This window comes from Manis javanica, chromosome 18 (assembly GCF_040802235.1).
Source record: "Manis javanica isolate MJ-LG chromosome 18, MJ_LKY, whole genome shotgun sequence".
NCBI classification, from domain to species: Eukaryota; Metazoa; Chordata; class Mammalia; order Pholidota; family Manidae; genus Manis; species Manis javanica.
The window spans coordinates 8,701,392-8,715,024 of NC_133173.1; the positions used below are offsets into that span (position 1 = coordinate 8,701,392).

General features: G+C 49.7%; 1 protein-coding gene and 1 long non-coding RNA gene across 5 annotated transcripts in view; one reads left to right on the forward strand and one right to left on the reverse strand.

Annotated features, from left to right (window-relative positions):
* Positions 1-13,633, reverse strand: part of LOC118968760 (uncharacterized) — a 134,303-nt gene that overhangs the window by 57,673 nt on the left and 62,997 nt on the right. The gene's annotated exons all lie outside the window — the stretch shown is intronic.
* Positions 1-13,633, forward strand: part of ST8SIA2 (ST8 alpha-N-acetyl-neuraminide alpha-2,8-sialyltransferase 2) — a 60,441-nt gene that overhangs the window by 42,314 nt on the left and 4,494 nt on the right. For all 4 annotated transcript variants that reach the window (XM_073227221.1, XM_073227220.1, XM_073227222.1 and 1 more), the window contains one exon: positions 754-1,047. In XM_073227221.1, the coding sequence (XP_073083322.1) occupies positions 754-1,047 (294 nt within the window). The remainder of the gene's footprint in view (positions 1-753; positions 1,048-13,633) is intronic.

Here is a 13,633-nt window from a genome sequence, read left to right on the forward strand (position 1 = left end):
CCCACAGGGTGCCCATGAGCCTGCGATGCCAGCTTGAGGAGACTGCCTAACTCAGGTCTCATGTGTGCCGAGTAAATTCCCAGATGCTTGGGGATCAAAACTTCATTGTTTGTTTTCACACACGTACCCTTTCAAGAAGGAGAATCCTATGACCAGATAAATCATTATCATGATCATTGCTTAACATGTATTAGCATTACCAGGTTCAATTCTATGCATGTCATGTTTATTGCCCCTTGCTCACGACAACCCTGACAGGAACATTATAGTTTGTCCTCACTGTTGCAATGAGGAAGTTGAGGTGTAGAGAACCAGAGGTCATACAGCTAGTTCAGGCCAGGGACAGGCTGTGGGCCCAAGCAGTCAGCACAGGCAGACAGTATCAGAGCTGAACTGTGAACCCAGGAGTCTGCCTTCAGAGCTCTCCCTCTGTCACCTAATGTGACCAGGTCACACCTGCCTGTAGCATGGTCATCTTGTGGGCAGAGGGCTGGCTTTCTCACTTCCTTCCTCTTCTACTAGATCCTGAACTCCAGAAGGCAGGCATTTTACATTCCGAAGGCCAACACATTTCATGCAGCAGGAGAAGAAGGTGCAGGGATGACAAGAGGTTCCCGTGAGTGCAGGAAGGTGCCCTGGGTCTTTGTTTTGGAATGAGGAGGAAGCCCGGAGAGGCAAAGGACGGATGCAGTTAAGCATAAGCTGCAGCGTCTCAGCTTCCCTAAAGGACCGCGTTGCTGTTTTCTTCGGCAGGTGCAACCTGGCCCCAGTGCAGGAGTACGCCCGGGATGTGGGGCTCAAGACAGACCTGGTGACCATGAACCCCTCCGTCATCCAGCGGGCCTTCGAGGACTTGGTCAACGCCACCTGGCGGGAGAAGCTGCTACAGCGGCTGCACAGCCTCAACGGCAGCATCCTGTGGATCCCCGCCTTCATGGCCCGGGGCGGCAAGGAGCGCGTTGAGTGGGTCAACGAGCTCATCCTGAAGCACCGCGTCAACGTGCGCACTGCATACCCCTCTCTGCGCCTGCTGCACGCCGTCCGCGGGTGAGCGCCCCTCCGTGGGGAAGGGTGCCGCCGCCGAGTGTGGGAGGTGCTTGCAGGCCCTGTTCCTTTCCCAGATGCGTTTCCAGGCTGGCCGTACTACTCACCAGTTGCACGGCCTCAGAAAGTCAGCTTTCCTGGGGAAGTGAGGGGGTCGGCGGATGGGGTTCCCCTGGCAGGCCGGTTTTGCCCAGTTGGTGGTGCTTGTGCTGGGGTGTGGGGGTGCTGAGTTGAGAATGATCCCCTGACTGGGGGCAGGAACAGAGGGAGAGTATGTGGGGGAAGCTGGTGCAGCAGTCGAGTCGGGAATAACGGTGGCTTAGAGTAGGGGCGGTGTTCATGGACGTTGGGTGGATTTGCTGGACAGTTTGGAAAAGATGCAGCCGGTTTCACTGATGGCTTCAATTGAAGGACCTCAGGTGGTGAGAGAAAGAAAAACTGCAGGGTCACAGACATTTAGAGCTTGAGCATATGGGCGGCAGTGGTGCCACTTTCTGTAACAGGAGAGCCTGGGAGAAGCCCATGCAGGTGCAGGGACAGCGTTTGGGAAGAGTTTTTTCCAAGCTGGAGGTGCCTGGTACAAGCAAACCTCACCACACTCCTGACACCCCAGCGTGGGGCCAGGCCCTGCAGCCAGGTGCCCATCTAACCACATGGCATTTCAGTCCTGCTCTAGCGACACAAGGGGGCCATTGTGCAGACCCCCACTGACCGTGGCACTAAAATGCTCTGATGGCTGATGGAGCACAGTGGTTCCCATACAGACCCCGGGCTCCCTGGGGCCACAGCCCTCATCCTGGAGGTGGACCTGGCAGGCCTCCCTTCAGCATCACTCCTGAAGCAGAGCGGCTCTGGCACAGAAACCCTCATCTCATGGATGTAGGCTCCAGGCCTTAAACTGTTGTTTCTTCTTGAATGGAGGAGAGTTCTTACATGGTTTGGGGGTCAGAAGAGCTAAGAGGAGAAGGACTGCCCTCTGGTAGAGAGAAAAAAGTCCCCTGGGTGGGGAATGGGCAACCACCTGGAACAAACGTAAGCAGCAGAGCTATTTCCAGCTGTAATTGACTTACTTTCACCTGTCAAAATAGCATTAAGCACCAGTAATGAGCCCTTTAAACAAACAGGCTGTTAATCCTGAGATCCCAGCACCTTTGCAGGAATTCCCAGAGGGAGATACAGCAGGAGATGGATAGGGCCAGCCTCTGCTTTCCACGAGGGCAGGGGGTGGGGGAAAGGGGGCTGCACGGGCCATAGGATGGATTCCAGCCCATGGCCATGTCCCTCTGTGGAGCCTCCAGGCCCCGTACGGTGTGGGGTCCGGTAGGGCATCACTGGAAAGGTGGGCAGGGTGTGTAGTGAGAGGATGGACTTGCGTCTGTCTTGGTGGGAACTGACCTGGTGGTGCCTGCAATGCGCTGCGGAGGGATACCGAGAAAAGTCACTGGAGAAAAGCCACAGTTGGGACCATAAACCTGCCTGAGAGGCAACCAGCCTAGCATCAGAAATGTTGGCTTTGGAGGTAGGGATGCCCGAGTTCCAGTTCTGGCTCCGTGGCTCGCTTGGTTGTGTGACAAACTTGAACAGGCCGTGTGTCGCCCGGAGTCCCGCTTCTCTGTCTCCTAGTGGGGAACACCGCCTCCATCAGAACGTGTGTCCTGTGCGGGGCAGCCATGCAGTCAGTCTGGGCTCCTGTGACCAGGGCAGCAGCCACCAACCACCCGCAAGGGGACAGACTTGTCCTGTAGAGTCAAAGGCTAGAATTAGGACCAGAGGGTGAACCCACAGGGAGGAAAGTACACTTAGGCTCAAGGATTCTGTAGTAGCGCCATGGCAGACATCAGGTTCACCTGTCAGGAGTGAGTTCTTCACCTCGAAGTTCCAATATGAACTGTAGTGTACAGAATACTGTTGTTCCCTTATTTAAAAATCTGTTGTCCAATAAACCACCTGTGTATGGGGTGAGGGGTAAATCATAATTTTAAAAACGTTTTCATTATGGCAATATATACACCATGTGAAATGTATCATTTTACCCATTTTTAACTGTACAGTTCAGTAGTGTTAGGTATATTTGCCTTGTTGTGAAACAGATCTCCAAAACTTTTTTATTTTGCGAACCTGAAACCCTATACCCATTAAGTGACAAGTCCCCATCGCTCCAGCCGCTGGGAATCACCATTCGGCTTCTGTTTTGGTGGATTTGGCTACTTTAGGTACTTCGTATTAGTAGAGTCATTTTTGCCTTTTTGTGGCCGGCTTATTCCACATGTCACATCTTCAAGGTCCATCCATGTCATAGTATATGTCAGAATTTCCTTCCTTTTAGAGGCTAAATAATATTCTGTCATGTGCGTATGCCACAGTTTGCTTGTCTGCTCACCATCAATGGACATTTGGGTTGTGTTCATCTGTTGGCTATCGTGAATTATGCTGTTATGAAAATAGGTGTGCAGAGAGCTCTGTAAGTGCCGGCTATCACTTCTTCTGGATATATACTGAGGAGAGGAATTGCTGGTTCATATGGTAGTTCTATTCTTAACTTTTTAAAGAACGTCCATCCTTACTGTTGTCCAAATGGCTGCACCATTTTACAAGCCACCACCAGAGCACCAGGGTTCCCATTTCTCCAGCATTTGTTATTCAGTTTCTCCACATCCTTGCCAACACTTGTTATTTTGGTTTTTGACAGTAGCCCATTTTAGCCATTTTGCAGGCACAATTAATTCACTTAGAAGAAACTTACTCTAAGAGGGAAACCTAGGGGAAAATCTTTACAACCTTGGATTTAGTAATGGTTTCTTAAATATGACACAAAAAGCACAGGCAATGGAAGAAAAAATAGATAAAGTGGTATTCATTAAAATTAAAACTTTTTGTGCACCAAAGAAACAATATATCAAGAGAGAAGGAAAAAACACCATAGAATGGGAGAAAATATTTTTGCAAATTATGCATCTGATAAGGGATTCTATATAAAAATAGATACTATAAAGAGGTCCTACAACTCACAAAAAAAAAAATCAAATGATTCAAAAATGGGTAAAGGACTTAAATAGATTATTTTCCAAAGAAGATATGTGACTGGCCAATAAGCACATGAAAAGATGTTCAGGATCACTAATTATTAGGGAAACAGCTCCAAACCACAGCTTGCCTCTTCACAGCCCTAGGATGGCTGTTATCCAAGAAGTGGAAAATAACAAGTATTGGTGAGGATGCAGAGAAATTGGAATCCGTGTCCTTGCTTGTGGGAATGTCACATGGGAATCAACTTTGAGGCACCCTAGTGTCTTCACCTTGCAAAGGAGGACCCTGATGCCCGCACATGGGTGATATGTGTGAGGTCACCCAGTCAGTAAGTGACATAAGCAAGAACTGACCACAACCTCTCACTTTAATGCAATGCGCCAGATGCAGCAGAAATTCCCATCCATCCAGTTTTGGATCTGGGGGCCCAGTGGGCTCAGCAGGCTGGGTGCTGCCATACTGGAGAAGTGGTTTGAGGCCACCACAGTGGGCAGCAGATCTGAGCACTCCATGTGCCCACCGCAGTTACTCCAAGCACAGGGCAGCTTTCCCACCAGGCAGAACAAGCTGCCAAGTCAGAGCACCTCAGGGTCCCACCAACCACCCACTGGCACCTGGGGCTTGGTGCAGTGCTGTAGGATCCCCAGTTGAGGGTCTCCCTGTCATCTTCCCCTTGACCTTGCTTTTGTCATCCCTGATGTGCTTGCACACTCCTTCACACTCACGTCATCTTTCAGAAGAAAAGCAGCCACCTGCCGGTAGCCATCCCATGGTACGAATGCTGCTGGGGTGGCATGAAACACCCCAGACATGCCCACATATGAGTCAGCAAGCTCCCAGGGCTGGTTTAGCATCCCAAGCCGTCCATTCACAAGGAGGAAAAGCAATGAGAGTTACTCTAGCAATGGCAATTAGGGTTGTGGTGAAGACTTAGTGAAATCATTTCTATAAATCACTTCCAGAGCCCAGTGCTGGTCACGCTGAGCCCACCCAGCACTAAAGCCCGGCACGTGGCAGAGCCAGGCTTCATGTCAAGAGACCTGGCCAACCATGGTGCCGTCTGGTTAAACCATCCCTAGTGCGCACTGTGATATTGACGGATTTGTATCATTTATCATCTAAGGTGTAAGTGCCATGGGGCAGCGATGGTACCACTTCATCCCCCTCCTTTGCATAGTGTCTGGTATGTAAAGAACATCTGATGACCGGTCAGGGGGCTCTCCAGTGAACTCAGATTGGAGAATAATGTAGAAAATAGATGAGGGCCACACATAAGCACCCCAACACTCCTGTGCCAGATACCTTGCTAAGCTTTGTCTCATGTAATGAGAGAACTGTGGCAACTACCCATTTTAAAAACAAGACACAGAGCCTCAGGGGGTGAGTAGCTTGTATAGGGTCCCATGGTTGGTAAGGGACAGATCCTGGACTCTTCCCATGCTGAGTCACTACCCATTTGTCCTGATTACAATAACCAAGGTATAGTGACAGAGCCCCAGAAGAATCCTGTCACAAAGGCAAAAAACAGAATGAGTTTGAGCTTATAAAAACATTAAGAAAAACAAAAAAGGCTTTTATGTTTCAATCAAAAAGAGAATGGCAGGTGGTATAGGGGTTACAAAAGACAGATGGAAACTGGACTCCCCAACTGCCATTCTACATCTGTCTCCTCAGCCCAGGAGATCTGTCTTACCTGGATAGGGCCATGAGGCCTTTGGTAGCTTTACTACAGTCCCACTTCACAGCTCTAAACCAGCAGCTCTCAACATGGTCCCTGGGCCAGCAACATTAGCATCTCCTGGGTACTTGCTAGAAATGCAAGTTCGCCAGCTAACCCAGACCTACTGAAGGCGAGACTCCAGGGGTGGGGCCCAGAAACCTGTGTTTTAGCAAACCCACTAAGTGGTTCTGATGCACAGCATGTGTATGACAACCTCTACTCCCAACAAAATCAAGACCAGTTAACATCCCAGGAGAAATTGTGCAGCAAGATCGCTCAGCAGTTGGCCATGATCTTCTCCAAACTGTCCAAAATTGGAGAAGGGCCATCTTGTACAGGCCATCTTTGTCCCAATTTTCTAAACATGGGGGAAAGATGGACACTCGTGAGTTTTAGTCCACCCCAACCCAGAATTTTAAAAAGATGTTCAAGGCAGTGGCTCTTGGACACCTAAACATGGAGCAGTAAACGTCAAGAGCAGATGCACTTGCTGGAAAATACCAAGTACATGGTCTTGGTTTGCTTTTCTGAGGAAGGTGGACAGGGAGACCTGGGGTCAGTGTAGTCATTTCGTGTCTTCATTTAAGTCAGGTACTTTGACAAAGTGTTTCTCGAGCAACATAGAGAACTGTGATCTGTCTGACAGTTCAAGGAGTGAAAGGGAACAAACATTAATTCTCTTCTCAGAACAACCTCGTAAGAGAGATACCATTTTCATCCCCATTTTACTCCTAAGGAAACAGGCTCAGAATTGCCCACGATCACTCCAATGAGGAGGAGGGGGATTAGAATCCCTGTGGATAGGTTTCAAAGGTCTCTACTCTTCCCACCGCCACCCACCTCTCATGCACCTAACAGATAGACTTGCCAATGTCTGCTGACCATTGACGCACAAAAGACTTTAATCAGATTAACGTTGACTTCATTGAGATGTCTAAGAACATGGCACCAGCCCCCCGTCCTGGCAGCTATCTCCATTTTTACCAGTAACTTAAATGAGGATATCAGTCATCTGCTTAGCAAATTCATAGTTGATGTGACTTTTGGAGAAGTCCCAGTATTTGGAGTATCAGAGTTAAATCTGAATTTCTCTTGATGGGCTAAAGCAATAAGCCTATCTAAGGGGAAGTACTTTAATATGGACACAAATGCTAGATTCTCCACTTTGGTTCTAAACGATTGTATGGGTACAGAGGGATGAAGAGTGCCAACCCCCAGCAGGGTTGTGGTTGCTTAAAGGGATAAAGTGATCTTAGGTCACAGCAGTGGATGTATAACATCTTTGAGAGTCAGGAAGGTCAGCAATGACCTTGGTCAGATCCCACTTGGAGAATCATATCCCGCTTTGGGTGTCAATCTAGAGAGGGACCACAGTGGCAGAGAAGTTTGGAAGTTGAGAAGTTACGCAGAAGCATAGAAACAATCCTTAATTTAACAAACACTTATAGACAAATAAAGGCTCCAGGCCTGTGCTGGGGAAATACAAAAAAATCAATGGATCAAGGCTCCTGCCCTTGAGGGTCTCACAGATTTGGCCTGTGAGGCTCCCGGTATAGAACTAGGTTTGGTAGAAGATCTACAGGGAGTCAGGTTCCAGCTGGACACCGGGAAGAACGTTTCATCAGACATAAGCTTGGTGGCCTCTTAGGAGGTGGTGAATCCAGCATCCTGGGAGATGCTCAGGCAGCCCTGAATGCCCCTTGCTGGGCCACGGACAGGGACATCCGCATCACACAGAACTGGTGCGTTCATTTGCTAGTGTATTCGTTTGCTGCTAAAATAAAGGACCACAGACGGGGTGGCCTAAATGACAGAAATGTAGTGTCTCACAGTTCTGGAGGCTGGAAGCTCTTCTGGGGACCAGAATCTGTGCCAGACCTCTCTCTCTCTCTTTGGCTTGTAGAGGGCCATCCTCTCCATTCTCCCTGTATGCCTGTCTGTCTCCAAACTTCTTCTTTTTAGAAGGACATCAGTCATGTTAGATTAGGGCCAACTCTACTGACCTCATTTGAACTTAATTACCTCTGTAAAGACCCTATCTCCAAATAAGGTCACGTTCTGAGCTACTGAAGGTTATGACTTCAAGAAACGAATTTGGAGGGGACACAATTCAGTCCATGACATTTGGGCTAGGTAGTCGGCCCTGGCACTCAGAGACCCTTTGATCCGGGGCACCTGGGCTAAGAGTCTCTGGGCACTTGGTTCTAACTCTCAGGTGCCCACCTGAGGCAGTAACTGGACCCAGGCATTGCGCAGACCCTGAGCAGAAGGGCTGCCCTTCGGCTCCAACAGCCCCTGCCCCAGACTCAGCAGCCCTTCCAGGGGGCTTCTGGCTCTGCCAGCCTGCAGAGTGGCACAGTGCCCTGGCTGCCTGTTGGCAAGGGAGGTGAGCATCAAGGAGGAAGGTCGCCCAGGCGATTGAATATGGCTGCAGGAATGGGAAGCTGGTCGGCAGCTGGTAGTGAACAGCTCTAATTCAATTACAGCAATGGGGATGGCTGTGACCCACAGAGAGGGCGGCCCACTGGCAGGAAAGCAGCCTGCTGGCCAGCCCATCAGCCACCCAGCCCACTGGTCTGGCACAGAGGAGGCCTGTGAGTTCGTGCTTAATTAGGCACCAGGAGTGCTGAGCCTAGGCCCTAGGGTGGCACTGATCCAGGGGGGGGCACCCCAGCCAGGGCTGGAGCACAGATCCAGCCAAGCAGACCAGCTGCCTGTCAGTGGGAAGCAGAAACCTCAGGGCTGCAGGACAGGCAGGGGGAGGGAGTAAGTAGGGTGTAGAGAATAAGGGGGGGGGACTGGCACATGTTGGGGATGCCCCCTCCCAAATATGACAGTCGCAGTCCAAAGAGTGTGTCCCTAGAGCCAGTCACAAAAGGTGGGTCCCCATCTCCTCCAGCACACATGAAGTGCGTGCGGAAGCGTGTTCTGTGGTGGTGTTACATACAGAAAAGGAGGGCGGTCCGAGCTACTAAGGTGTAAGTAGCATTTGGTCATTTTTAATGGATCGTCTTTTTTTTTTTAATAGCAATATTCATAGTAAAAAGAAATATCCAAATGGTATAGTATAAAAGGATTTAAAGTAAAAAGCACGCCACACCCTCCTCCACGGAGGCAGCCTGTTTTCAACTAGTTTTCTGTGTATATCCTTCTGGAAATATCGGCTTTCATACATAAGGGATCAGGCTTACTGTACCTTGCCAAATTCTGGAAATTATTCCACACCACCCTGTTCTCCTTCACAGTTGCCTAGCACCCCACTGTGTCTAGGTGCTTTATGTAAGCAGAAGCCACTGGTGGGCATCTGGGCTTTTCCCAAGGTTTTGCTGATAGAATCATTGCTACAGAGATTGTCTTGTACAGACACCTGCCCTTTAGACATGCCATTGCTAAAGAGAGACAGATATCTGCTTTGCTAGTTTTTAATCGAGATTACCAAATTGCCCTCCCTAGAGGTAGGTACCAATTTGCACTCCCACCTACGATGATTGAAAATGCCTGTTTGCCTATAACCTCACCAACACGGTGTACTATCCACATTTGTTATCTTTGCCCAGAGCCAGTGGAAAATAACATCTGATTGTTGTGTGAAATTGGATTCCTTTAATTATGAAAGAGGGTAAATATAATTGGTTTTTTTTCTGTTTGGAGTGGAATCCGTTTAGAGTCCAGAATCCAGCCAGAGAAATGGTCTTACATGGTCCCTGCTGAGCCTCAAGGGACAGAGGGAATGCTGTGTGTGGGCAGCAGTCTCTTGACTCCCTGAGGGGCCCCCCTGCAGCAGGTCCCCCTCAAGTACCCAGTATTATATTTTTCCTCCTTTCTTTTGGCAACATACTGCTCAGGGTGCTGATAGCCTCCCCCAGCCTGAACTACAGACCTGGTGGCTGCCTAGAAGGGTTTGGAGTAAGGCTGGGCTCCTTCACCTCCCCTGCCAGGGCCTCCAAAGGGCATCACTAGCCTGTGCTTGCTCGTTTTCACTCATTGCTTGCCCACAGAATTTTAAACTGTAGAGGAGGAGAAAGGCAAGTAAATGAGTAATTATAACCAAGCAGGGTTAAGTGCTGTGATGGGAAAAAAACAACATACATGACATAAAGCCATCCAGGGAGGTCCGGGAAGGCTTCCTGTAGGAAGTGACATCAAAGTTGAGACCATAAGAAGAGCTGCCAGCCAGGAGAAGTGTTCTGGAAGAAACCAAGAAGTTCCTTGTGGTGGCGCGGCTGTGCACGCCCAGGGGTGGGAGGGTTTCAGGCCCAGATCTCAAGTGCTTCCCAAGCCCGGCTGGAGCCACTGGATGTTATCCTGTGGGCTCCGAGAATCTTGGGGAGTGTTTGGTGGCATGGTCGCACTAGCGTTTAGCCCGGCTTACTTGAGTGAGAGCATTGGCTTGGCTAACAGAGGCCAGGGCAGCAGGAATCAGCCTCGAGCATCCCCAAGGCTTGACCTGCTCTGCACTCCAGCCGCCAACTCTGAGACACAACCTCCGGCTCTCCATCGCCACAAAGCTGGGCAGCCTCACCTTGAGAGGTGCCCTGGGATGCCAGAGCCCTAACAGTGCTGCCAAGGAAAGGACAGCAGTGGGCTGCGTGGCCTTCTGATCAGGACCCAGGCTGCTGATGTGAGTGACAGAAGCCTATGAGCCTGACAGTCCCGTTCCCAGATGAGCTGCTGATCTTGCACAAAGCATCGCGAGGGTCCCTTGACAGGCGCCGGTGAATCAGTGCTGCTTCTTAAGGACCTGAGCTGTGTCCCATAAAGTGCTTTTAGCTTCTCAGAGCCCCTCTGGCCCCATTCTCCAAGCGCAGCAGCCACCATGCCTGCCTGGGCCTGAGCGCAGGAATCCAGTGAGAGGCACAAATGCACTTTGGAGATGATTCTACAATCCTCATTTATTGCTGTCCATGCTCATAAAATATGGTGCTTAATCGTCCTGGCAATTGGGGTAACCAATCTGAAAAATAATTAGGGCCTTCTTTGAGATTACTTTGCCTTCTAATTAAAATCTCAAGACTGGGATATTAGAAATGCATTGTCAATACGAAGTCTCAGATGCACCCAGCTAACCTCATTTGGGAAGGCAAAATTAATTAGTTTGTGTTTTAACACCCAGCTGTTATCCTAAGAAAAGAAATAGTCTGCAAGTTGGCCACACACACAGTCTCTAAATTGGCCAGAGCGACTGAGGAGATATAAAGGAAATTAAGAGTGATTTGTTCCTGCGTAACTCAGTCAGCTTCTATCACAAGCTGCTCATTAAACGGCACCTGCCGTGTCCCTGTCAGACATTGCTCAGGAGTTCTTGTTTACCCAGGGAGGCAGAAAAGGAAATGAGTGGGTCCCTCTGTGCCAAGGAGCTCTTGATACGTTCTGGAGCTTCAATTGCTATTAACACGTTTCCCAGTGAGCGATTCTGGGTGAACAGCCTGGCACGAGATCTGAAAGGCTGGGTGTTCTATACCTGTCCAGCCGGCCACGTTACAAAGCTGTGTATACCGTTAGCATCCCCATTTCGGCTGTTTTGCTTCTTCCCATTTTTCAATTCCATTTGAGCCCAACATTTTCAGAGTGCATTAGAAGCCAGGGTAATCATTCTAAGCTGTGATACAATAACAAAGCCCGAAACCCTCGTGGTTTAGCACAACAGAGGTTTATTTCTCATCCTTGCAAAGTGTGACGTGGGTTGGCAGGGGCTGTCTTCCACCCAGTGATTTAAGGGTCTAAGAGTCTTCCACATTAGGCTGACACCTCTTTACAGGAGGCTCGGATTTCTCCAAGGCAGGAGAAAAGAAAGCGGGGGGACCTACCCTTGAAGAACAATGGCCCAGAAGGGACATACTCCCTGTCACAGCCTATCAGCCAGAACAGGTCACATGACCCCAGCCCAATTACAAGGGATGCTGAGAGACATAGGGGAGTGCATTTGTATTTGTTGATCACTACTCTCTGCACGGTGCCTGGGCTGCACTATGCACTGAGCCTGGTGCCTTTGAAATCCCTACAAAGGTCAGGGATGGCCCCTGCCCTGGGGAAGACCACAGCAAAGCTTTGCATGGAACACCCATGGTAATGAATTATCAGCCCAGGTTAATAAGCATAATAGCAGTAGTCACAAAGCTCATGATAATGGGGTGGAAGTGATTAACTCAGGTTGAGCTGGGTGGAACAAAGGGAACATTTCCAGGAAGACATGATTCATATGCTGAATTTTGAGAAAAAAAAAGAGAGTTCACCAAGGGGACAGGCAGTGAGGTAAGGCGCATCTCCGGGGGTGGGGGGCATACCCACCTCTCAGCTACTTGGACATTGCACCAGATTAAACTCTTCCCTGACCCTCTCAGAGCAGAGCCTGATGGCCTGAAAAGAAATCCGTTTCTTGCCCTGCTAAGGCTTTACTATCAGAAAATAAACAAACCACAAATCCCTAATATAGCACGTGGCTGGCGTCAGGGCTTGAATTCGCTCAGGGAGTGAACGGTCAATAAGATGCTGTCATGTGGGGACACTGCCAGTGGCTCGCGTGTCCCTCGCAGTGTCAACAGCAGCTGTGACCAGCTCATTCTCAGCTGCCACCCATCCAGGGGGCAAAAAAAGGCCCAAGAATCAGGGGTGGGGAAGCTGCATTTCATCTGAGCTCTACCTATGTAACCAGGCGAATGAGAAGTTTGCCAATTCTCAGGCAAGTCACCCAGGACCCCCACGTCTTCCTCTGCAAACTAAAGGACAAGTTCATCCAGAAAGCCTGTGGGTCACCCACAGACATGGTCTGTTGACTCACACAATGGGGCTTCACATGATGTTTTAAAATTTGTTTAATTAGTTGCCAACATTTAAAAATTTGGAGAATATGCATAAAAATCCAGATTTCTGATACTATTTAAAGTTAAAAAAACAGAAAATTTGGCACCACCACACTGGACAACAACAAAACGGGCCACAGTCCCCACCTCTCCCTATTGCATTGTCAGTACTGAGGCCTGGTGTTGGTTTTCCTTACATGCACCCCAACTCCTGGCTCACTCTGGGCTAGATGAGTCCTCCAGGCCAAACATCTTTAAAACTCCGACTATTCTTTATGCTCTTTTCCCTTCTTTTCTCTAAATATGTCTCCTTCTTAGGTTCTCTTGGCAAAGCCACCTACCAGTCAGAGCAGGGCTTCTTAGCCTTGGTCACATATTTGAATTACTGGGGGAGGCTTTAATAATCCCAGTGTCCAGGCTACACCTGGAAGTGGGACCCAAGATCAGTCCTCTCAAAGCTCCAGGTGATTCCAGCCTGGACTGGGCACCACTGAGTCCGAGCTGGAAATGCAATGGGCTCACTCAGGAGCGGGTGAGGCCCTGTTACTGGAGGTGGTGAAGCCAAGGCAGATGAACCCTTTGCAAGGAAGTGTTGGGGGATCCAAACAGTGCTCCTAGAGTTCTTCCTGCGTCTCCCTACCTTTGCTTCCAGGGTCGTGCCAAGCTCAGCAGGCCAGCCCATGAGCTTTTCTGCACTACAGCGGCAGAGGCCAGGAGCATGGCTGCAAAGCCAAGAACACTCCCAGCTGGCCCTTCACAGGAAAAGTTTGCCAGCCTCTGCTCTAGACTCCAACAAGACTAGGTCCAGCCCTGTCTATGTGGGTGACCCTGGGCAAGCCACTTTCCTCTCTGAGCCTCCTATCTGCACCTGTACCTACTAGCAGGCTTGTAGTGTGTCCGTAAATCACGTCTGTGAGAGTGCAGAGCGTAAGGAGCGTTCCATTGCTTGGTAAATGGTGGCTGTCAGTCCTCTGGGAAGAGAACCGGAAATCAGTCACAGGAACGTTCCCTACGGTCCCTGGAGCAGCAGGCGGCAGGCTAC